The 25,027-nt window shown below is 36.6% G+C and overlaps 1 protein-coding gene across 3 annotated transcripts; it reads right to left on the minus strand.

The window, feature by feature from the left end:
• Positions 1-924: 924 nt before the first annotated feature.
• LOC144968220 (hydroxylysine kinase-like) lies at positions 925-24,309 on the minus strand. Of its 3 annotated transcripts, none has more exons than XM_078906356.1 (6): positions 24,251-24,309; positions 11,227-11,518; positions 8,001-8,111; positions 7,150-7,280; positions 4,907-5,081; positions 925-3,985 (listed from the first exon to the last, which is right to left on the minus strand). In XM_078906356.1, the coding sequence occupies exons 2-6, from the start codon at positions 11,495-11,497 to the stop codon at positions 3,558-3,560; spliced, it is 1,116 nt and encodes a 371-aa protein (XP_078762482.1). In that variant the 5' UTR covers positions 11,498-11,518; positions 24,251-24,309; the 3' UTR covers positions 925-3,557. The 3 variants fall into 3 exon arrangements, with proteins under 3 accessions (XP_078762482.1, XP_078762483.1, XP_078762481.1); XM_078906357.1 differs by lacking the exon at positions 24,251-24,309 and adding an exon at positions 17,711-18,229 and having other exon boundaries at positions 925-1,497; XM_078906355.1 differs by lacking the exon at positions 24,251-24,309 and adding an exon at positions 17,711-18,229.
• Positions 24,310-25,027: the final 718 nt, after the last annotated feature.

Consider the following 25,027-nt stretch of genomic DNA (forward strand, 5'->3'; position numbering starts at 1 on the left):
CAATACGCTTCAACAGTCGTAACGTCAATTCCCTTGTAATGACGTATGGTAACTTGGTAACTGGCTCTAAACTATCGGAACAATGGCGGACGCCCTTACGAAATCTTTCTCCGACGAGCATAAAAGCGTATCCAGAGGAAAAAATAATTTTAATAACAATAAATCTGATCATGCTTTGACTTTTACACATTCTGATCACAAGACATATGAAAAATTCTAGCCAACATTAAGAATAAAAAGTACCGATTTTCATTGATTAGAACCATGATGGCCGCCGTTGCTGGACGACGTGACATCAGACTATTGAATCCAATTGCCTCAGCACCTTAAAACATATGATGACATTCAAAAGCTGAGAACATAATTTATACTGGACAGTCATTTATAGAAACGTCCCATAACTTATAAAAAAAAGTCTCAAGCCTGATACGAACGTCTGTGTCAGGTTTAAATCCCCACTAATAAAATTAGAGAAACAAACATGTATCTATATCATCATTATTACTATTATTATTATTATCATCATCATCATCATCATCATCATCATCATCATAATCATCAATATTGATATTATTATTATTATTATTATTATTATTATTATTATTATTATTATTATTATTATTATTATTATTATTATTATTATTATTATTATCATTATTAATGTTATTATTATTATTATTATTATTATTATCATTGTGATTATTATTAATGCTTGTTTTGTAAGCTAAAAACGAAAACAAAAATAATGTTATTCCTTTATAATTATAATTGTTAGAATAATTTTTTTCAGAGAGATGTTATGACTATTGGCTGTCACAAAGTGCGCACGTAAACCGTATGCTTATGTAGCGCAGTTTGCAACCTTGTTTATGTGTGCTATATTCAAGCTACGACACCGATCAATAACCAAACGCAATACGTTGATAACGGTTTTGAAGCTAAATGAAGATATATTTTATTAAAATATAACAAAGATATTATGAGATATGAAGATGAAATGATAGATGTAATAAGTATGAAATCAAATAGATGGATGACAATTTGATGGAGGTGATGTGATGATGAATATGATATGAAAGCGATATGAAAATATATAATTAAATCAATTAATTATCAATACTTTACCAAACCGCTACCACATCAGACAATCTCACAGATAGGTTGCAACCATCACAGTCATACAGGCAACTAATAATTAACTAGCTAACTAAACACAATCCAGACGTGTGGAAGAAAGTCAAAAGAGTGTTCTTGATATTCAACAAAAACCGTAAGGTTGTTCTAATATTGTTAATTAGTCTCTTCTTGAAATTGTTCTGGTTTCACAGTATTCATAAACAGATCAATTGTTTCTCAATGTTCTGATATTAAAATAAGCAAATGGTTCTTCACAGGTAACTTATAAAACAGGCAAATGTTCAGTTTCTATTAGGGTCAAGCTATGAGTGTATAGCCTAAAGTTGGCTTGTTAAAGCCCAGCCTCCAACGGCTCATTCACTTTAAAGAAAGAAAATGATTTTGTTATAATATGATAATCATACGAATATAACTCTATCTATATTCGAACTCATTCAATATGTTTACTTTAAATGAGTAAATATTATTTTACTTTAACAAATCAATTTATTAATGTTGATTAATATTGCTTTACTTTGTAGATATGAAATAATATTGCTTTATAGCAAGAAAAGCTTATTTTCTTTACAACAAGAATATATTATACAATTAATTTAATTATCTGATTAATTAATTGAGACTCAAAATTTAAAGTGATATTATGATATTAATATCAAAACACAATCATAATTGTAATCACAACATATTATTCAAAATCTCACCAGAGCCGAACAGATTATAGAAATCACAAATTAAGTCTACACAAGACTTTAATCAAACTCTACACAAGAGTTATAACACAACTTGATTCAGCTCAAACTTTGAGCACCGCAAAGTCTACAAAAGACTTAAATCACACTCTACACAAGAGTTAACACATAACGTGTTTCAGCTCGAACTTTGAGCACTACAAAGTCTACACAAGACTTTAATCCAACTCTACACAAGAGTTAAAACAAATGAGCCTAAAAGACTCCGCTGTGGTTATCGCTTAGAGACTATGAGCCTAAAAGACTCCGCTGTCTGGTCTCTTTTGAGACGATGAGCCTAAAAGACTCCGCTGAGTGGTCTGAAGAAACTGCTCAAAACTCTGGCATTTATAGGCAAAAATCAAGCAAACGAAGCAAAATTCTACCCACACAAACGGATGTTAGTCATATCCGTAAACATCTGAAATTCCTTAAAACTCCCCCAGATTCCATAATCATGGACAACAACAACCCATCCTGATACCGGACATCCTCATATCAAGGATAAATAAATTCGTCAGCCCCATAGTTACGAGATATCAATCAAGCCATACCATAACAAAGTCACTCCCGTAGAATACAGGGATCCTACTTTGCTTATAAGTTTACGGAGAAAACAAGATTGATGCCTTTCTCACAATAACACCCACACTACGTAGTTTAATTCAAACTTCCGGGCCATAGGTGCATGATCTGATACGACCTGTATCAACAAAAGAAGGGTTGTTCCGGAGGGATTACAATAACAACAACAACTAATACTACGACAACGTACATCCTGTCGTAAACTGACGCCTACACGGAAGCATTTCGTTACATTGGCCAATGGCCTAAAATAAACATTCGAATCTATATTTTTAGTTAGGGGTAATCTGAATGGCTATCGCGTCTCTCTAATCCGGAACTCCACAATCCGAATGTCTCCATTATCCGGACAGGTTACCTGGGGACGGATTTATTTTCTTCCTTATTTATACATTTTACGGATTGATTCCATGATTCGGATGTCCCTGTTTTCGGGACAAAATGCTGGAAATGGGGTTGTTCGGATTATAGAGATGACAAAAATGAAGTAAAAGTTTTCTGGCCAAATGAAAAAAAAACCCAAAAAACCCCAAGCTGTCCATTGTCGGTATTCGGCACAGTAACGACAAATGTTTACAAATAAAGTAGATCTTAGGAGCGAACCCAAAACTGGTAATCCGAAATGTCGAATGAAAGACATCTAATCAGTGCCCAGTCTATTCACATAAATATTTGAGGATTTTCCACACATAAATCTTTGAAGCAATGAGGCCTAAGCAGTCTGGAGTGTATTTGCGTCTCTGCACAGATACAAATGCTTCCTACTATATTTCGTTGGTACTTTCTGCCAAATCTTCCAATGAAGCCAACCATTATTGGTTTGAAAGAGGAATTGAGAAAAACCTGTAATAAATCTGGAATCTTTACAAGCCCTCTTGCTTGTGAGTCATGTACTGTATCAGCTTGTATAGAGAATCAATTCGTTTACCAATTGCAAAGTGATACAATTGTCAGTTTATAAACTAATGACAATAAATGGTACTATATTATTACTACGAAATGGAGTCAAGTGAAACACAAACTAGGCTGATGGGTTATCACTGATTTTCAATTTCCTCAATGTCTAGAGTCACATTTTTCATAATATAGCATCTATCGTATCTCTTGTTAAAAACTGGCGATAACTGTTTGTGTAGATTTCCCATAGATATCCAACACAAATTCCCAAGCCGGATTCAAGCTGCTATTTATGTATCTTTCGTTGTTCGGATCCATGTGACACTGTCGATGGCCATAAATGATAATGCTACACAGACGGGCCTTGATAGCGAATACCAAGAATTCCAGGTCTCTCCTACTTAAAGGGATAATGCTTCTATACCCGGCCAACAAATGTCTCATAGCGTCCGATGTAGAGAGGGTTTCTTTGTCAATGAATCGGCGTAGAGAACAAGCAGAGACTGCTAATTCGTAGAGACAGAATGTTTTGTGGGTGTCGTGAAAATCAATCAGACCCCATTGACTAAAGTCGCTGAGGAAATCTCCTGGGTTTTGGAAGATGATGTTGTTGAAGCTGATGTCTCCGTGGATTTGTCCTGCGGAAAATGAATAATTTAGATTTAAATTTTAATGATATCCTCACATTTCCATTGAACTCCTGTGCAAAAATGGGAGATACGAAAGCTCAATTGGTAGAGCACTCGCTGTGATGAGCCGAGATCAATCCTTCGTGAAGCCGATATTTTTTTCCTAACCTCTCTGATCACCAAGCATTGTGTATCTTAGTATGTTAGATCTTACGGAAAGAACTTTGAATAGACTAACATCCTATGAATAGGGTAGTTCGCAATTGTCCGTTTAAACTCCGGGTCCATGAACATTGTGGCCCTCAATGACTACCTTTCTTATACAAAATTTCACCAACATGTTCCAAGCATTTCTTCATTTCATCTTTATTTTTTTTCTCGAAATTTAAGTGAACATAGCAACCTGTTTAATTAATTGCATTGCATAACGCGTATCCATGGGAACACTAAGTACATCAATGAACTTTTCATGTCTTGATAATACAACGTAAATTGAAACACTGTAGTATTATTTTAAAATAAGACAACGTAGTTTTACAACAATAGGAGAACCTTTTGATTTAATTACCATCTCCAAGAGGATGACATTTTATGCAAAACACCCAAGGGCATGCCTAATTCTCAGCTCAAACTCTCAGACTTGAGTTATGGTCGTACCTATACATAACAGCTACACATCGGCTTCTAAAATCTCAAGTTCCACGGGCTGAATGAATTGCAAACGTTCAATAAAAGTCCCACAATATACATCAAATCGGAGCATAATTCCCGGAGATGATAATAACTTCATGCAGATGGCCTGTAAAGTGTAATGAATGGCCTAGATAAAGATCAAATTCACAGTTTTAATCTGATGACAAAGCGCTTTGGAATGTTTCTTGTAAATGCATAATTCATTTTGAATATTGGGGTTTAAAAATATAGCCATACCTGTCTTCAGACTAGAAGTGTCTCTAAACATCTCAATAGGAAGATGATCCAAGATATGTTTTAGCACTTGCCGTCTCTTATTGTCTTTGACAAAATGTAAATTTGCACTGAGACTTTCAATGTTGTCAATACTCCAGCCAAAATTAAATGTGTCGAAAAAAGGATGATGGAAATCCTGAAATAGAAATATACAAATCTGAAAAGGTGTGTATGAAACAGTGTCTGACGAAGCAGAAAGAAAACTGCAGGAAAAACTGTCACCCCAAAGATTAAATCCCGATTATTTTGGTGATACACATTCTTGTATTTTTCTTTCTGTTTGTGTCTGTCGCAGTTTCATAAACACCTTTTCAGATGTTTATCTTACGCCAGTACGTGCTCCCTAATTTGTCACCAAAAAAAGCTTATGGGAATTAATTTATCTTCTCATATTTGAATTCTAATATGTTAGAATGCTATTGTATAAAAGAGTCATGCCACGATCTACATACTGTGTTGCTGTTGGCTTGGGACCCCTTATAAAACGGATATTGCGCTGTATAAAAGTACAGTTTCATATTTTTAAACGAATCGAAGTTTCTGATGTAAAATTATGTTTGGAACAATTTTTATAATAATACACACATAGAGTACAAAAATATTTATAAACCCAAAAATGTAAAAATGTTATATTATGCCCCTCAAACAATGTTAGATAGTTTATATATAGATTGAAATCTACATTGGCTTTTCGATCTTTCTCTTTTTTTTGGTTAGATTTGAGAATGTTTTATAAGAATGACATAATAATTACAAACCATTTTAAACTACAAATAACATTATTCTAAGTTATCGGCAGAAAAATCATTTTAAGAAATCTTGCAAATTTTATCGCATCAGAAGATAAAGGCTAGATAGATCAACATGTCAAGAGATTATTTCACATTTTGAAATTTGTGCGTGAGCATTTTTGATTTGTTAATTCTTAAAACTAAAATTCAAACACCAAAACTGTTTGTTTTTTTCAAAGAGAGAACATAGTTCATTAAAATTACTTACACGAGTTAACTATTGATGCAGATATGATTTTTATAACTTTTTTGAAGCTGTAATAGTCGAATATTAATTTGTAAATTAAATAATCAGCTTTCATGTTTTGTGATATATCACGGTCTATCGCGAGTCGAATTGAGCCATATATCGGGTGCAGGAAAAAAACAAATCGCGTAACACTTTAGAAGTCTGAAGTCGCCAGAATGAGTATGAAATTTTAACACAATCAAAGTCAATTATTTAAATTTGTGTATACAATTTTTAAAAAAACATATTGAAAAATCTTAATTCCGCCATTGATTTAATGACCCCAAATGCAATATCGAAGATTTTGGAAATAAACTAAAAATTTGATGTGATCTTTCGATCTTACATTTTACTTTATGACTGATCCGTAGAAATTATCCCATGATCCAATTTTTGATTTTCTAATGTCTTGAATAGTGAGTCGATCCCATGTATTTTGAATAGACCCTTTTAACTCTGTGTGTAAAAAGTTTCACCACCCTTAAAAAAACCATCAATGACCAAATGATGTAGTCCATGAGATTCAATTCAGGGTACATTGGAGGCAATCTATCTTTGTATATAAATCAAATATGATTTCTGCTCGTACTAAAAATTATGTAGCATTGTTAAATGCAAAACTTATTCCAGAATTTATCTCGATTGAGCATTTATTTTTTAACCAGACGCGACAACTTCTTACACGAGCAAGAAATTGTACTGTTAAAACAAGACGCAAATTTGGAAACATTAGATATCATGATTGGTTTCAAAACCAATAAAGCATTAACAAAATTTAACTTGGCAAAAAATAACGTAAAGATTTGTTCTTTCTGCATGTGAATTTTCGAATATTTTTGGTTTCTACTTCGTACTTAAATAGTGTCATAAATTATTCCGGTTATTTTTTTTTTTCTCGCACCTCTAAAAAGAGATGATTAAGCTTTAAAAAATTATCCGAATTAAAAGGGTTCAGTTTTGTTTTGTTTTTTCCCCGGTCTTTCTCAATTAAAAAAAAAAACAAACCAAAACATTCATCATTTTATTTTCGTAATAATAGCATTGAATTGAAATTCAGTTTTACAATAATTAGTCTTTAAATTAATGTCCCAACGTTAGATTTATTCAAGTAGAATACCGGATTGAAGCGATTGGTCACTTAGTGAACTCATACAATCTACGGCACGTTTAGTGTAGCCATTTACCTCAAGAGCTCTGGTCACATGAGCTACAAAAGCACCAAGCTTGTAACACAAAACACCAGGGGAAGTGACGTTACTCAATGATTCGCCCGGAAGGAAAGTACGAAGACAAACCACTCTTACCTCCTCTTTGTCTGTAAGTCAAAATCAGTGGAAATAATATTCTACAAATTCCATAAGATAGATTCAAGGTATGGATTATTAATTATTATTATTATTATTATTGTTATTATTATTATTATCATCATCATCATCATCATCATCATCATCATTATTATTATTATTATTATCATTATTATTATTGTTACTATATTATATTATTATTATTATTATTATTATTATTATTATTATTATTATTATTATTATTATTATTATTATTATTCGTCTTCTTTTTCTTCTTCATCTTCTTCATTTTCTTCTTCTTCTTCTTCTTCTTCTTCTTCTTCTTCTTATTATTATTATTAGTGTTGTTGTTGTTGTTGTTATTATTGTTATTGTTGTTGTTGTTGTTGTTGTTGTTGTTGTTGTTGTTGTTGTTGTTGTTGTTGTTGTTGTTGTTGTTGTTATTATTATTATTATTATTATTATATTATCATTATTATTATTACGACTACTACTGTTATTACTACTACTACTACTACTACTACTACTACTACTACTACTACTACTACTACTACTACTACTACTACTACTACTACTACGACACCTACTAAGTGTTACTACCCTATAACATCATGATTATGTAGATATGTTTCAAAACATCAGTAATGTGACCTTACTATGTACATTTTGACAGGCAACACCTTTATATATAACTAATTCAATCACACGGAAAATCACTATTACATATTTACCTTGTTTGTTAAACCTCCAAAGAGATACCGTTTGGTTTTCTCTATTTAACACATTCGAATGTGCTTTGACACCCTTACGGATCGCATGATCCAAAATGGCGTTGGTCGCTTCTGGAATGGAAGGAATTGGTATTTGACTAAACATTAATAACATATTGTTAGATCTAATGATATAAAGGCGTATCCTTTAGGGAAACAAAATTTGAATGACAGTGAGGCATTACACAATTAATATTTTTTTATATCATTCCATTGAGATAGAGATGAAATAATTATTACAATTGATGCTAATCTTTATGATCATATTTTATTGCAACATCAGTGATTTAGTTTTCATTCACTTTCAAATGTTTAAATCCAAACCAACCTATCCTGTCATGAGGCTTTTCTTTTTCTTTTTGTTTTAAAGAGTTCACTTGTAGAGAACAGCTTCGATATCAGTTTTTCTTCTTTTCCCTCTTCTTCAAAAGAAGTGTCAAGTTTAAAGCTTTATGACAAGTCAGAGGTCAGAATTTGAATTCTCTTGGCAAGTTAGATGTCAGAGTTCAAGGCCTTTTGACAGTTGGAGCTCAAGTTTGCGGCTTATCAATATGTTGGAGGTTAAGTTTGAAGATTTCTGGCAAATTGGAGGTCAAGCTTGAAGCTTGTTTGACAAGATGGACATCACCAAAAAAATATATATTTATAACTCCATTCACAAAATAAACATTTTATAGAAAAAATTTGCTTTGTACCGAAGTTTAATCTAAGTTTGAAACATCCAAGAAAGTACGATGCAGTCCCTGATGCTGCTGTGCTGGATTATTGCGAATGGGTTTTGATCTATTACTAGGGCTAGATTGACGTCTGGTTAGAAAGGGTAGGAAGAAGATGTCATATTTGTAGGCTTTATTTAAAGCATCAGATAGAGACAAACTTTATAAAGTGGTTGCAGCTCTCTGGGCAATTTCTTTTCAGGGAAAATAACTTTCAAAATATCTTTAAATGAGCAGAATTCCCCCTATTAACATTTTTCATGCATTGTGGGGTACATTTGTATCACACAGTACAGGAATCTGGGTTGTTAAAAACAATGCAGGAATAGGGTATAAAAAAACTCTGCTTATATCTGACCTAGTCAGGGGCGTGGCTCTATTGGTACAAATGATGCCTGGCACCGCATCCATGTTTTAAAAATAGATAACAGCACTATTAAAAATATATAAAATTGAGAAATGGTATATTCCGCCAGGCCTGTAAATGCACAATTTGCGAAAAGGCTGAAAAATGTCAGCCATATGTTCGCATGACCCCTCCCCCCCCCCCCCCAAAAAAAAAAAAAAAAAAAAAAAAAAAACCTAACATAAAATCCTGCTGATTTATATAAAATGGATGTATTGATTAGATAATAATACAGAGTTCATATTCCCTTGCAAATCCTTCTCTTCAAGCCACGACCACTTAAAACGGTTTCGCACAGACGCGTCGATTACTTAATATCGGCATTGCGGTCGACGAAAGTCTCAGGCATTTTAATGAATAAAGATCGTATCAATGTATAAACACTTGAAAATTGTAAGATAATAGAATGATATAGATGTGAGCTTACTCCTTTAGAATGAAATTCTGATCATCAAAGATGGATAAAATCAAAAACTGGGCAGGATTACTTGGAAATGTTTGTAAATTTTTACCGGAACCGCAACTCTCACTTTCACACCGTCCTATGATTCAATGCGCAACCTTGGCCGAGTCGGGTTATGGTGAGGTCACAGTGGCTGAAATCCCAGCGAAATCAGCCACTCTATAACTATAATAAAATATTAGCTGATTTCAGACCAGTAGATCAGCTTCTGTGGTTCAGCACGAGATCACGAACGGTAAAATCCAGGGAACGAAATTAACTTATTTTCGGGTTTTCCCGATATGACGTATGGCAATATATTATAATATAGACAATAGAGAGAAAATAAAACGAAATAAGATGAGAACTAAACGGGGGGATTCGTTTGTTTTGCGTTCAAAATAACAAAAATAGGTATCAAGGCTGAGATTAAAAGTCTGTTTCTGGAAAATCATGCAAAAGTCTGAAATCAGCCAAATGGCTGAGAATTTACAGGCCTGTTCCGCCTATTGTCAACAGTGCGAAACATACTCCCTTTCTGTCACAACGTCTTCTATTCAGGCTTCTATCCCAATTCACATAGTCCGTTGATGTCTGTCAGCGACTGTGTACCCATGGCTGAGCTAGTGACTGGATTTCCCCACTGGAGCGGATTTTGTTTTGGATCCATTTAAGGCCATTACTATCAGTGTTGCCACATTGACTACCTGAGAAAATGGCTCGAATTTTTACCATCTTCAAATATGAGGGAAAAAACCTGCCTCAGTGGAATGTGGCTTTTAACATTCTTACGCTTTGTAAGTTTTGAAATTACCCTTTGTTCGATTGACATTCAATGTCTGCATGTGTCCCTTTAGCCATTCCCTCAGTGTCCAAACTCCAATCAATATATTCGTTCGTGATTTCTATAAACAAACTATTGAAAAAATTTCCAGAGGTCGAAACATCATCATGCAAATTTACTTTACAAATATGTAAGTAAGTATTTTCTTTAATTTTTTCTGTCTTTTATATTTACAAATATAGCGTGTGTAAGTCATTTCCGTCTGGCACCACTTTATACTGTAAGATGCCACGTCGCTGGACCTAGTTGAGATAGTCAAATGCAATATGTTTCGATGAGACATAATATCATGAATGTACTGGGCTAAGGCATTCTATAGCGGCCCCCTGAACGGCTCGCCTTGATATGTGACTAATGGAGATCCAACCCGGTGCGCCTAACAGCCTCGGCCATCCCGGGCTCCACACTACTATGTTCACATAAGGTGGCATCAATATTTTAGAAGCAGGATGTACAGGCAGATTCTTAGGGTTACGGAACGTAAAGGAGAGAGGATGGGTGATCTTTATCGACGACAAGCATTTTATATTTAGACTAGTCTAGAAACAAAGATGCCATCTCTCTGAAACCAGAAGATCAAAGGGGGGGGGGGGGGGGGGGTGCGAATATGCTTTGGGGAGTGCGCAAAAATTCTGAAAAATAGACTGTGAGAGGGGTGTGTGGGGGAGTGGGGGTAGGGTGGGCGCTGAGTCTACTTGATACACTAGATTAGACAACTAATCTAGAATCATGACATGACAGCAAGCAGTCAATAATCCCGCAAAATTAAAATGACTCACCTATTCTTGTGGGGTCTTTGGAGTCATTAGCATTGATTATTCTGACCACATAACTTTTCTCAAGCACTGGTTTTGTGCAGGGCTCATGGGATTTGACCTCTTCTACAGCTGTCACCTGGTAATTGACGTCATCATAGCCTCCAAGAAGTTGAAATGACGTCAGACACAATCCGTAACTAACGGACATTATTTTTTCCAACATTGTCTTCTCATCATGGCAGTCTTCACTCATGACGTCGTGTATGACGTAAGGCGGTGTGGATGACGTCATGAGAACTCTGAACCGTCCAGTCTGCCGTAGAGTGAAATAATATACGTAATAATTTGTTTTGATTTCATCACTTAAACGCATTACATTATGATTAATATTCAATTCTATTTAAAAACACAATGAGAAAATATATTTCACAAGTATCTTTATCAGCTTTTAAAAATATTATGTTTCTTTTTAAACCAGTCAGAGTTCAGATGTGTCCTCACCCGATTCCTTTAACATACTATAAGTGGTAAAATATTCCATTGTGATTGTGTGTCGGTAACAATGGGTTGTGATAATTCTTAGCAGGTACCTGACGAGTTGAATCAACTGAGCCACACTTAATTCATTAAATATGTTTTTCATTCACCTAAAACAGTGTACAGTCTCTGAATAGAGCTACCAAAAAGATTTATGTCATACAGTATTTATCTTATAAGGAAATGTTAGAATTTCTTTACTTACCAAGTTTTAAATATAGAAGAATTCGTGGGGATTTAATTCAAATTTTTAGATTAGTACATGGTATGGATAGGATAGACTTTTCTGATTTTTTTTTCATATTCTAGTATTACTAGAGGGGACCAGATTTTTGTCACTGGATGCAAAACAAGTATAAGACAAAACCGGTTCATTATTCGTATTGTCCAGAAATGGAACAATTTGAAATTTGAAACAAATTTTTTTTTTAATTGAGCTTTATATAGCGCAATATCCACTAAATGTGCTCAAAGCGCTTTACAAGGGGTCCTTGGTCAACAGCAACATTTAACATGTAGGACGGGATATGACGCCTGTTAGGCGATATTACAATTTTTCGGACAAAGACAACGCTGTTAACGGCCAGGTACTCATTCTACACCTGAGTACGGTGAGAGAATGTGAGTAAAGAGCCTTTTCCAAGGACTCAACTATGCGCCGAGCGCGAGGCTCGAACCCTGAACCTTCCGATCCGAAAGCGAGTGTACACCACTAGACCACATAGCCGTACATAGCCAAACAAAGAATGCAAGATCTATGGATTATTTCAAGGTATTAGTGGACAGTAGACAGCGAATTATATGATGAGAGATTTATATATGACGAATGATACTTTTTTGCACTACTGTTTTCAATCTTCTATGTAAATATCATGCATTGTTATCTTATAATGGTTATATTCTATATGTATGGATGTATGAGTGTATGTGTGTGAGGGTGTGTGTGTATGCGCTTTGCATGTCAAGGTTAAAGATATATGTTTGTACATCACACGTACAAGAGTACATTTAATTTGATATGTGCATCATTTTTGTAATCTTTCAATCAATTTAATATAGAGGGCACTCAAGGGATTTTATCTTTTCTCGCCCTATGTTTTGTTTTGTTTTGCTATTTTAAAAGATAATACAGCAAGAAGTATGCAAGGTGCTTCCAACATTTTATATCCACTTCCGCAGGTATCATATTTTTATGACATTCCTCTTCTTATTGTTCCTGTTGTTGTTGTTGTTGTTGTTATTGTTGTTGTTGTTGTTCATCATCATCATCATCATCATCATCATCATCATCATCATCATCATCATCATCATCATCATCATCTTCACTTCTTCTCTCCTTCTTCTTCTTCCTCCTCTTCTTCTTCTTCTTGTAAACTTGTTTGTATTACTGATTATTCAATATTTTGGGCAATCCGTGACTTATGTCCTAAATTAATGTGTATCTTATTATACAAAGGGAGTGCCGATATTTTAGTTGGTAGAATATGCAAATTGAATGGTATAAATTCCGGGTTTAGTCGAGTCTTTATTCTGACCCCCCCCCCCCCCCCCCCCCCCCTCTGTCCTCCCTGCAGTGATTGTGTGTGACGACTCAGACTGCTCCCGGAGGCGAGTTTTTTTTTTTTTTTGCACCAGTTTGGGCCATTTTGTGACGTCATCTGAGAATAACCCTCTTCGCCAACTAGCCTGCACTATTTTTAGCATCGCCACTATGGGAAAACCGTGACAGAGGTCGGACACGGCCATAGGTCAGCGCTCGCGTTGTTCAAGGTTCAAAGGGGTGTGCAGTTGGCGAGCCTACACTACACACTACACAATAAGATATGAAGTGAGTAGAAAAGTGCCAGAAGACAATAGAGAATAAAAAATTTTTTCGCGGCGGTGGTGGGGTTTGAACCTGCGACCTTATTGGTACGACAACTCCGCCTGGCAAGTGAGAGCGTGGCTCTACCGTGTGAGCTATCCACGAACACAAAAATATTTCGTTTTCAAACCAAAGTCATTTCTAGATCCCTCTCTCACCCACTTCTTGAGATCGCCGATTCGTTCGCCACCATCGCGAAGTAATTTTGACCAGCAGTTAAGCTTAATAGCCATATTCTCATCACAAACATATACACATAGAAACGATTGAGACATTGAGTATGCTCCGGTTATGGGGTGAATTTTAATTCAGAAAAGTGAGTGGAGCAGGCACTTATGTTGGTAACAACAAGATATGAAGTGAGTAGAAAAGTGCCAGAAGACAATAGAGAATAAAAAATTTTTTTTTTTCGCGGCGGTGGTGGGGTTTGAACCTGCGACCTTATTGGTACGACAACTCCGCCTGGCAGGTGAGAGCGTGGCTCTACCGTGTGAGCTATCCACGAACACAAAAATATTCGTTTCAAACCCAAAGTCATTTCTAGATCCCTCTCTCACCCACTTCTTGAGATCGCCGATTCGTTCGCCACCATCGCGAAGTAATTTTGACCAGCAGTTAAGCTTAATAGCCAATATTCTCATCACAAACATATAACATAGAAACGATTGAGACATTGAGTATGCTCCGGTGTATGGGGTGAATTTTTAATTCGGAAAAGTGAGTGGAGCAGGCACTAATGTTGGTAACAACAAGATATGAAGTGAGTAGAAAAGTGCCAGAAGACAATAGAGAATAAAAAAATTTTTTTTTTTCGCGGCGGTGGTGGGGTTTGAACCTGCGACCTTATTGGTACGACAACTCCGCCTGGCAGGTGAGAGCGTGGCTCTACCGTGTGAGCTATCCACGAACACAAAAATATTCGTTTCAAACCCAAAGTCATTTCTAGATCCCTCTCTCACCCACTTCTTGAGATCGCCGATTCGTTCGCCACCATCGCGAAGTAATTTTGACCAGCAGTTAAGCTTAATAGCCAATATTCTCATCACAAACATATAACATAGAAACGATTGAGACATTGAGTATGCTCCGGTGTATGGGGTGAATTTTTAATTCAGAAAAGTGAGTGGAGCAGGCACTTATGTTGGTAACAACAAGATATGAAGTGAGTAGAAAAGTGCCAGAAGACAATAGAGAATAAAAAATTTTTTTTTTCTATGTTTCTATGTTATATGTTTGTGATGAGAATATTGGCTATTAAGCTTAACTGCTGGTCAAAATTACTTCGCGATGGTGGCGAACGAATCGGCGATCTCAAGAAGTGGGTGAGAGAGGGATCTAGAAATGACTTTGGGTTTGAAACGAATATTTTTGTGTTCGTGGATAGCTCACACGGTAGAGCCACGCTCTCACCTGCCAGGCGGAGTTGTCGTACCAATAAGGTCGCAGGTTCAAACCCCACCACCGCCGCGAAAAAAAATTTTTTATTCTCTATTGTCTTCTGGCACTTTTCTACTCACTTCATATCTTGTTGTTACCAACATAAGTGCCTGCTCCACTCACTTTTCTGAATTAAAAATTCACCCCATACACCGGAGCATACTCAATGTCTCAATCGTTTCTATGTTATATGTTTGTGATGAGAATATTGGCTATTAAGCTTAACTGCTGGTCAAAATTACTTCGCGATGGTGGCGAACGAATCGGCGATCTCAAGAAGTGGGTGAGAGAGGGATCTAGAAATGACTTTGGGTTTGAAACGAATATTTTTGTGTTCGTGGATAGCTCACACGGTAGAGCCACGCTCTCACCTGCCAGGCGGAGTTGTCGTACCAATAAGGTCGCAGGTTCAAACCCCACCACCGCCGCGAAAAAATTTTTTATTCTCTATTGTCTTCTGGCACTTTTCTACTCACTTCATATCTTGTTGTTACCAACATAAGTGCCTGCTCCACTCACTTTTCTGAATTAAAAATTCACACTACACAATGTACGCCTACCGTATTGTTGTTAAGAAGAAGAAGAATGAGAAGATAACATACTTTTTAAAAATGTTTGATATAATACTATAATACTGTAGTTGAAGTTTGAAATATAAGTTAGCAATAGAAATTAGACCACACTATTGTTGTCTTGAGATGTGTCTACAGTGGTAGCTAGTGTGGATAGGATAGATGCAGAAAAAGTACGTTACACAAATCAAATGCATTGTGCAGGGTCCATCTCTGTAGGTCTATTACTATATTTAGGTGATAAATTATTGCACAACTGTGATTGGTAAATTTATAACTGCTGCAAAAATACAACTACAAAATTTTTTATTTTTTTTAAAACGTAGTGTTTTTATGCACTTCCGTTGACGGTGTATCTTTTATGCACCTCCGTCACGCATGCGCATTCCACTCAATTTCATCAGCGATATTGTTTTTCTGTATTCGGACATGGCAAAAGTTATATTGTGACATCTGTAGGATGTTTTTGTTAATAAATTTATACAAGAATAATAATAAACTAAAAAATCGAAATATAGAACCTGTGGCGGGTTGTGTGTTATTTTTGTGGGATCGAGTCCAACCGATAGCTCAATGGTGTCAAAGTAAATAGTGAATCTCTCTCGGATAGCCTTTTCTTCTTGTGTTGGGTTCTTGCAAGATGTTTCAACAATGTTTATTACATTTGGACCTTGTATTCTGAGACCATCTAGAATATGGCGCTAGAATATTATAGGTGGCGATTTCTTCACGATCTACGTCCTCAATGGGTGTATAATTTTGGAGGTCTTTTTGCGTTTTACCTTAATGTGTGGATGACACTCTTTGTCACGGTATATATGACATTTATACATGACATAAATTTATAAATTAGGACATTTATACCGATACAGGGTGTCCAGGGAAATCCAACCTTAAAATTTCCTACCTAGAAGTGAAATTTCCTACCAGGTATTTTATACACACAGCGTTCTATACGCTTAAAAAAGACAATCCTACTTAAAATAGGTCTTACCGCAACACAATCCATATTTATTTTAAAGTAAGAGCAAAAAAAAAAAATACTCATATGATTTGTTGGTATTAGTGGTAGAGATGATAGTGTTTTGGTAGTTGTAATGGATGTAGCAGTGGTGATTGTGATGGTGGTAGGAATTATGATGTAGCAGTTGTTGCAAAGCTAGTGGTGGTGGTAGGGATGAGATGATGATATGGTTGTTGTAGAAATGGTGTTAGTGTTATGGATAGTGATGTGGTTGTTGTTATAGCAGTGGCGATGGTGGTGGTTGTAGTAGAGTTGACGTTGCTGGTAGGCACGGTGATGTGGTGGTGGTTATAGTAGTGTAGGGGGTAGGGATGATGATGAAGTAGCGGTTGTAGTAGTGGTGCTGGTGGTAAAGATGATGATGTAGTGATAGTTGTAGCAATGGTGGTGTGGTGGTGGTAGAGATAATGATAATGTTGTGGTAGTGGGGATGATGATGTGGTGATGGTTGCAGTAGTGGTGTGGTGTTGGTGATTGGGATGATGATGTGGTAGTGGGTGTAGTAGTAGTGGTGATAAGGATGATGGTGTGGTGGTGGTTGGAGTAGTGGTTATGATGATGTGGTAATTTTGTAGTGATGGTATGGGATGTGGATGTGGTAGAGGCGGTGATGGGGATGATGATGTGGTGGTGGTTGCATTAGTGAGTGGTGTTGGTGATAGGGATGATGATGTGGTAGTGTTTGTAGTAGTGCAGTTGTAGCAGTAAAATAATAATTTTGTGCACAGCAGTAACCATAAATCAAATGGAATTTAACGTATCAAAGTGCAATGTTCTAACCATCACAAATAAGAAAGCACCTATAACATTTGAATACCAACTTCATGGTCAAAACCTGGAACATGTAAAGACAGCAAAATACCTTGGCATTGAGTTTGCTAAAAACCTCAAATGGAATGACCACATATGTCACCTGGCTTCAAAGGCAAATCAAACAAGCGCTTACATCACCCGCAATTTAAAAAGATGCCCAATCACAACTCAAACCCTTGCTTTTAAAACTATTGTTAGACCAATTTTGGAGTATGGCAGCTCAATTTGGGACCCATATACAAAGAAAAACATCGACACCTTAGAAAACATCCAAAGAAAAACAGCAAGACGCATCACAAACACATTCGATCCTTTCTCAAGTGCGTCTGAAATATCACAACGGATTGGCCTTGAACCTCTGGAAAAGAGAAGAAAGATAGATAAACTTAAATTGTTCCACAAGATCTACTACAAAAATTCGTGCCTTAAACTTCCAAACGACATCAAAGATATCGGCACAAGAAATACGAGGGGACACACAGCAAGAGTAACCATCCCAACATCAAAAACAGACGCCCACATGTATTCGTTTTGGCTAGCACTATTCAGTATCTGATACTGAATAGTGGTTTTGCACTATTCAGTATCTGACACTGAATAGTGGTTTTGCACTATAATACGGTGTTTTTTTTCCGAAACCCGACAAAGTTATGGGAAGAGGGCAGCTGTGGGAGTGAATCTCGGACTCAGAGAAGTGTACAACAGTGGGGAGTAAACCTGGGACTGGGTTTCAGCGGGTTTCGTAATAAAAAACCGGACGACACCTGGCAATATCCGACAAAGTTATGGGACGTAGGCAGCAGCGTGTGTGTGTGTGTGTGTGTAGAGGCTGAGGGGGGGGGGGGGGGGGGGGAGGAGGGGGTGAACCTGAGATTCAGGGAAGTGTACACCAGTGGGGAGTGAACCTGGGACTCTGGGTTTTATAAAAAAAGCAATAACAAATTGGGGGGGGGGGGGGGGGGGTATTACTTTTGTACGAAACCCGACAATATGCGGCAAAAAGTGGAAAGTAGGAAACGCGTGGGGAGTGAACCTGGGACTCAGTGAAGTGTACACCAATGGGGAGTGAACCTGAGACTATGGTTTTCGGCGAGCTTCAGCTAGTTTCATATAAAATCAATTACTTTTTTACAAAACCCGACGAAACCTTGCAATATCCAAGAAAGTTATGGGTAGTAGGCAACAGTGGGGAGTGAACCTGAGATTCGGGGAAGTGTACACCAGTGGGGAGTGAACCTGGGACTGGGTTTCGGCGGATTTTGTTATTTTAAAAAAGCAATTACTTTTTGTTTACGAAATGCGCCAAATGCCAACAAATTGGGGCAAAGTTATGGAAAGTAAGCAAATAATGGGGACTGAACCTGAGACTCAGGGAAGTGTACACCAGTAGGGAGTGAACCTGAGATTCTGGGTTTAGGCGAATTTCAGCGAGTTTCATATATAAGCAATTACTTTTTTATGAAACCCGACGAAACCTGGCAATATCCGACAAAGTTATTGAAGTAGGCAATAGTGGGGGGGTGAACCTGAGATTCATGGAAGTATACACATGTGGGGAGTGAACCTGAGACTCTGGTTTTCGGCGGGTTTCAGCGAGTTTCATATAAATGCAATTACTTTTATACGAAACCCAGCAATATCCGACAAAGTTATGGGAGATTCAGGGAAGTGTACGCCAGTGGGGAGTGAACCTGAGACTCTGGTTTTCAGCGTGCTTCAGCGAGTTTCATATAAAAGCAATTACTTTTTTACGAAACCCGACGAAACATGGCAATATCCGACAAAGTTATTGAAGTAGGCAACAGTGGGGGGTGAACCTGAGATTCAGGGAAGTGTACACTTGTGGGGAGTGAACCTGGGACTCTGGATATTGTAAAAAGACAATACCAAGGGGGAGGGGGAATTACTGTTTTACGAAACCCGCCAAAACCCGACAACGTTATGGGAAGCAGGCAGCAGTGGGGAGTGAATCTGGGATTTGGGCACAGATGAGGATTGAACCTGGGACTGCGAGAGGCTGATACCAGTGGACAGTGAGCTCAGAATGTACTTTTATTTCGAAACCTACCGAAATTATCAAAAGTTATGGGAAGGTGGGCACCATTGGGCAATGAACCGGGACTCAGGGAAGTGCACACTGGTTGAGAGTGAACCTGGGACTGTGAGAAGAGGATATCAGTGGAAATGAACCTGGGACTATGGGAGTTGGGTACCAGACGAGAATGAAGCAATTACTTTTTTACGAAACCCGCCAAAACCCACCGAAAAACCATAGACTTAGGTTTATTCCCCAATAGTGTACACTTCCCTGAGTCTCAGGTTCACTCCCCCACTGTTGCCTACTTTCTTTCCATAACTTTGTTGGATATTGTTGGGTTTCGTAAAAAAGTAATTGCTTTTTTGTTACGAAACCCAGTCCCAGGTTCACTCCCCAATGGTGTACACTTCCCTGAGTCCCAGGTTCACTCCCCACTGCTGCCTGCTTCCCCTAACTTTGTCAGGTTTCGGCATGTTTCGGCAGGTTTCAGTGTTTCGTTTCGTAAAAAAAGAAACACCCCTAAAAATACCACGTGTATTCAGTAAATAGATGTCAATTGTAGTCTAATATTCAGTATCTGTTTAAATTATTATTATTATTATTATTATTATTATTATTATTATTATTATTATTATTATTATTATTATTATTAGACGTCTATTATCATTATTATTATTATTATTATTATTATTATTATTATTATTATTATTATTATTATTACTTATTATTATTATTATATTTCGTGTATATTGGAGCAGACCAAACAATTATGCAAAGAGAGCAGGCCAAGGAGTTAAGAGAGGAGCTGAAGAGAAGACGAGAAGCAGGGGAAGATGTAGTCATATATAAGAAAAGGGTCATTTTCAGGGAGAAGTTTAGTGAACAAATAAGAAAGAGAGACAGCGATGTTGGAGGAAATGACTGGGATTGGGATGAGGAATGACTATATTGGAAACGTGTCAGTCCAATTGCCCAAAATGTTTCTGAGCAAGGACTCGAAGACAACAAGAAAATTCAAAAAAGAGAAGTACCAGTAAATGATAAGGAGGGGCAGCACGTGAATATGAAAAATACCCTGAAGTTCATGTACACGAACGCAGACAGTGTGATGAATAAGAGAGAGGAGCTAAAGGCTATGGCAGAAGAAGAAGATCCAGATGTAATAGCAATAACAGAAGCTAAGCCAAAGAATGCAACAACACACCCAACCATAGCAGAGTTAGGTATTGAGGGATACACTATAATAGCTAGCAGAGATTTTGAAACTTCCGGCAGAGGAGTATACTTATTGGTGAGAGAGAACCTCAAGGTTAACCCCATAGAGGAACTCACAGATCACGACTTTAGGGAGAGCGCTTGGTGCTCGATTGGAGTAACTGGACAAAGTCAGATACTAGTAGGAGTGATTTATCGGAGCCCAAATAGCACAGGAGAAAATAATGAGAGAATGTTGGAGATGATAAGGAGAGCATCACAAAAAAAAGCATTCAGAGATAATTATTATGGGAGACTTCAACATGCCGGAACTGGAGTGGAAAGGGATGGACGAACCAAAAGAGGGAAGCCTGGAGGAAAGTTTCATAGAAACCATTGAAGATTGCTACCTACAACAGATAATAAAAGAACCCACGAGACAGAGAAAAAACCAAAAGCCCAACGTATTGGACTTGATATTGATGGAGGAAGAAAATGACATAATCGACTTAAGACTGAGCCACCCACTGGGAAAAAGCGACCATGCGACCATATTCCTAAAACTGAGGGCGACATCAGAGACTGTAGATGAAAAACTGACACTCAGATATAGGAAGGCTGATCTAGAGAGTATGAAAGAGGAACTGGGGCATATAAAATGGGAGGAAATACTAATCGAGGACACCGTAGGAAACAACTGGAGTAGATTTACCAGAGTACTTAACCAATGCTTCGAGAAAAACATCCCGAAAAGCAGAGGGAACCGGGTTGGGAGAAGAAATCAACCTTGGATGACGCAGGAAGTGAGAGGGGCATTACGGAAGAAGAAGGCAGTAAATAGAAGATACTCTAGAAGCAAAAAGGAAGAGGATTGGGACAAATACAAAAGAGTGAGAAACGCAACTACTAAAATAGTCCGACAAGCGCATCAAAAGTATGAGAACAAGATAGCAGAGGAAACGAAAGAAAATCCTAAAGTATTCTGGAGTTATGTAAACAGTAAAATGAAGACAAGACAGGGAACCTGTGACATAAAAAAAGAAGATGGCACTTGGGCATCTGAAGATGAAGACAAGGCAGAGGTGCTAAATCTCTTCTTTGCAAGTGTCTTTACAGTGGAGAACCAGAAAAACTTGCCAGATATTGCTAAAACAAGTAATATAGATACTACACAATGGCCGATTACTGAAGAGAGAGTAATGAAGAGACTACAAAACCTAAAGGAGAGTAAATCACCTGGACCTGACAAACTTCATCCTTACATCCTAAAAAGCTTAGCAGAGCAGCTAGTAGAACTCCTAACCAAGATATTTAACCAGTCGATGAAAGAAGGAAGACTACCAAGGGAATGGAAAGAAGCTAACATCACAGCCATATTCAAGAAGGGAGACAGAAAAAATCCAGAAAACTACAGACCAGTGAGCCTGACATCTGTCGTCTGCAAGCTCATGGAACAGCTGATTAGAGAAGAAATGGTTGATCATATGACCAAGAACAAACTATTCAGCAAAGATCAACATGGTTTCATGGCGGGAAGGTCTACAGTAACAAACCTACTTGAAACAATGGATGACTGGACGAGAGACCTGGAATTAGGCAACAATTTAGATGTCATATACCTCGACTTCAGAAAGGCATTTGACAAAGTTCCACACTGGCGCCTAATCAGGAAATTGGAACAGTATCAAATTAATGATCAGACAGTCAAATGGGTCCGAGATTTCCTCAAAGATAGAAGACAAAAAGTGATAGTGAATGGAACAGCATCAACAGAGAGACTGGTAACAAGTGGAGTTCCACAAGGAAGTGTACTGGGACCAGTTCTCTTCCTGATTTATATCAATGACTTGCCAGACAATCTATCATCTAAATGTAAAATCTTTGCCGATGATACTAAGCTCTATATGGAGTAGCTAATACAGAAGAAGAAAGAAACACCTTACAACAAGATTTGAAAAAGCTTGAAGAATGGTCCGAAATATGGCAGATGGAGTTCAATGTAGATAAATGTGCAGTTCTTCACCTAGGAAAAAACAACAGAGAAGCAAACTATATAATGAAAGAAAAACCCCTGCAGAAATCCAATGGGGAAAAAGACCTAGGAGTATTTATTGATAGGAAGCTAAACTTCAAGAAGCAAATTAAAGATGTTCAATCTAAGGCTAGTAAAACACTCGGAATAGTGAAAAGAAATTTCAAGAATCTGAAAACAAAACACATGACTACCATCTACAAGACTATGGTTAGATCAAAGCTGGAATATGCTAACTGCATATGGTATCCGAAGTTTGAGGGAGACAAAGACTGTTTGGAAAGAGTGCAAAGGAGAGCAACAAAACTTATCACACACCTGAAAGACAAAACATACTGTGAGAGATTGAAAGAATTAAATCTCCCGACCTTAGATTACAGGAGAAGAAGGGGAGATATGATCCAAACATATAAAATAGTAAAGGGAATAGACAGGGTAGAGGCAGGATTCCTTAAACCAAACAAGAACATTCAGACACGAGGAAACAGCAAGAAACTGAAAAAAGAACGTTTTAAAACAAATGAAAGAAGGAACTTTTTTTCATCTAGAATTGTAAATAACTGGAATAAACTACAAGAAACCACAGTATCAGCAAAAAATTTGAATAAATTCAAAGCAGAGTTGGAGATAAGCAACACCCTAGGAAACAAGTTCAATTATAAAAATTGGTCCAATCATTAATAGATGAGGAGGAGCGAAGGAGACTACACCAAGTCTAAAAGCTCTATACAGAGGTATCCAGGTATCCAGGTATTATTATTATTATTATTATTATTATTATTATTATTATTATTATTATTATTATTATCACGTAAATTTTAATATAATACTGCAATTAATTCACGGAAGTACATCATTCAATTAAAAATGGCAGAAAGTCTGGCCACATATTTATAATGAATCGGGATTGTCTTAGATGACAAAACAAACAAACAAACAAAAAACAACAAGAACAACAACAACAACAAATGTGACAAACAGAAAAAAGCAAGATTTTAAAAAGTAATGAACAATAGAAGAGCACATCAATGAAAAACAACAACGAGATTATAACACATAAAAGATATTCGTAATAAATCGATAACTGATTAAATAACTCCTACTACTTGATTTAAAAATCATAATCATAATAATGATGATGATGACGATTACAACAACAATAATAATAATAGTAAGTAGAAATAATAATAATAATAATAATAATAATAATAATAATAATAATAATAATAATAATAATAGTATAATATAAACATTAAAATATATTACAAGCAAATAAAATGATTAAAACAAAAATATTGGGGAAAAATAAAAGTTAACCCGGCCGGGATTTGAACTCTCGAACCTTAAGTTCAGAGTCAAACAGCTTATCCACCAAACCATGGTGTCACTGAACTTTTAATTTTAGTGACATTTAATCATGTCTATTTAGACATTAAAAAATGTATTTGAATGCCACTCTTCTTTTGATATTTTGAACTATGTTAATTGCACAATAGCAGAAATTTAAAAGTAACGATCAAAATATTTCTACAACTTTGAATCGGGCTGTCAGTTACTGCACGAGTTCAATCTGGTAGTAGGTCAGCAGTTTATTTACATTCAACTGAGATTGTCGCACTTTTCACTCTCTCTATAATAAGAGTTCCTTATGGATACTGAATAGAGCAGTAAAGTTAGGTGCCCTAAACGTAAACAAAGATCGAGAAGCACGTGGCAAACCACATGTTCCTGTCTTGACAGCTCACGTTCCAATGTAAATAATAGAAAACAATAACCTTTAAAATTTGGCTGTTAGGTGGCAAAAGAAACACATATTCATAAATACTCGATCATGCATCAAATAATGTCTAGATATGGATATTTTATGGAACAAAAGGTAAAATTTTCTAAAATTTATCAAAAGTTACAGTCTATCTATTTTTAGACCAGAGCAAATTATTGCGCTGGTGTGAACAAAACGAGAATTATTCGGAGCCTGATTTTCATAATAATTTAGCCTTATATTATTATTTCTGCAACTGTTAGATTTTATGTAAACATATTTTCAATACTGAAAGTGTATTGCCTACAACTCAAACTACAAAATTGGGAGACCTATATTGTGCGTAAATTATTCCGGTCCCTAACGGAAATCACTAGCAACTTGTTATTGTTTACGTTTGGGGCACCTAACTTTACTGCTCTATAGTGGCAAAGCACTATTCAGTATCTGATACTGAATAACAGGGATGCCAGTTTGGCATTTTAAATGCCAGATTCCAAAAATCTGGCATTTTTGAAAACCGTTTGGCATTAGAAAAATCATTTGGCA

Source organism: Berghia stephanieae, chromosome 3 (genome assembly GCF_034508935.2).
Source record: "Berghia stephanieae isolate SIO BIC M18660-M18661 chromosome 3, UCSD_Bste_1.3, whole genome shotgun sequence".
Classification (NCBI taxonomy): domain Eukaryota; kingdom Metazoa; phylum Mollusca; class Gastropoda; order Nudibranchia; family Aeolidiidae; genus Berghia; species Berghia stephanieae.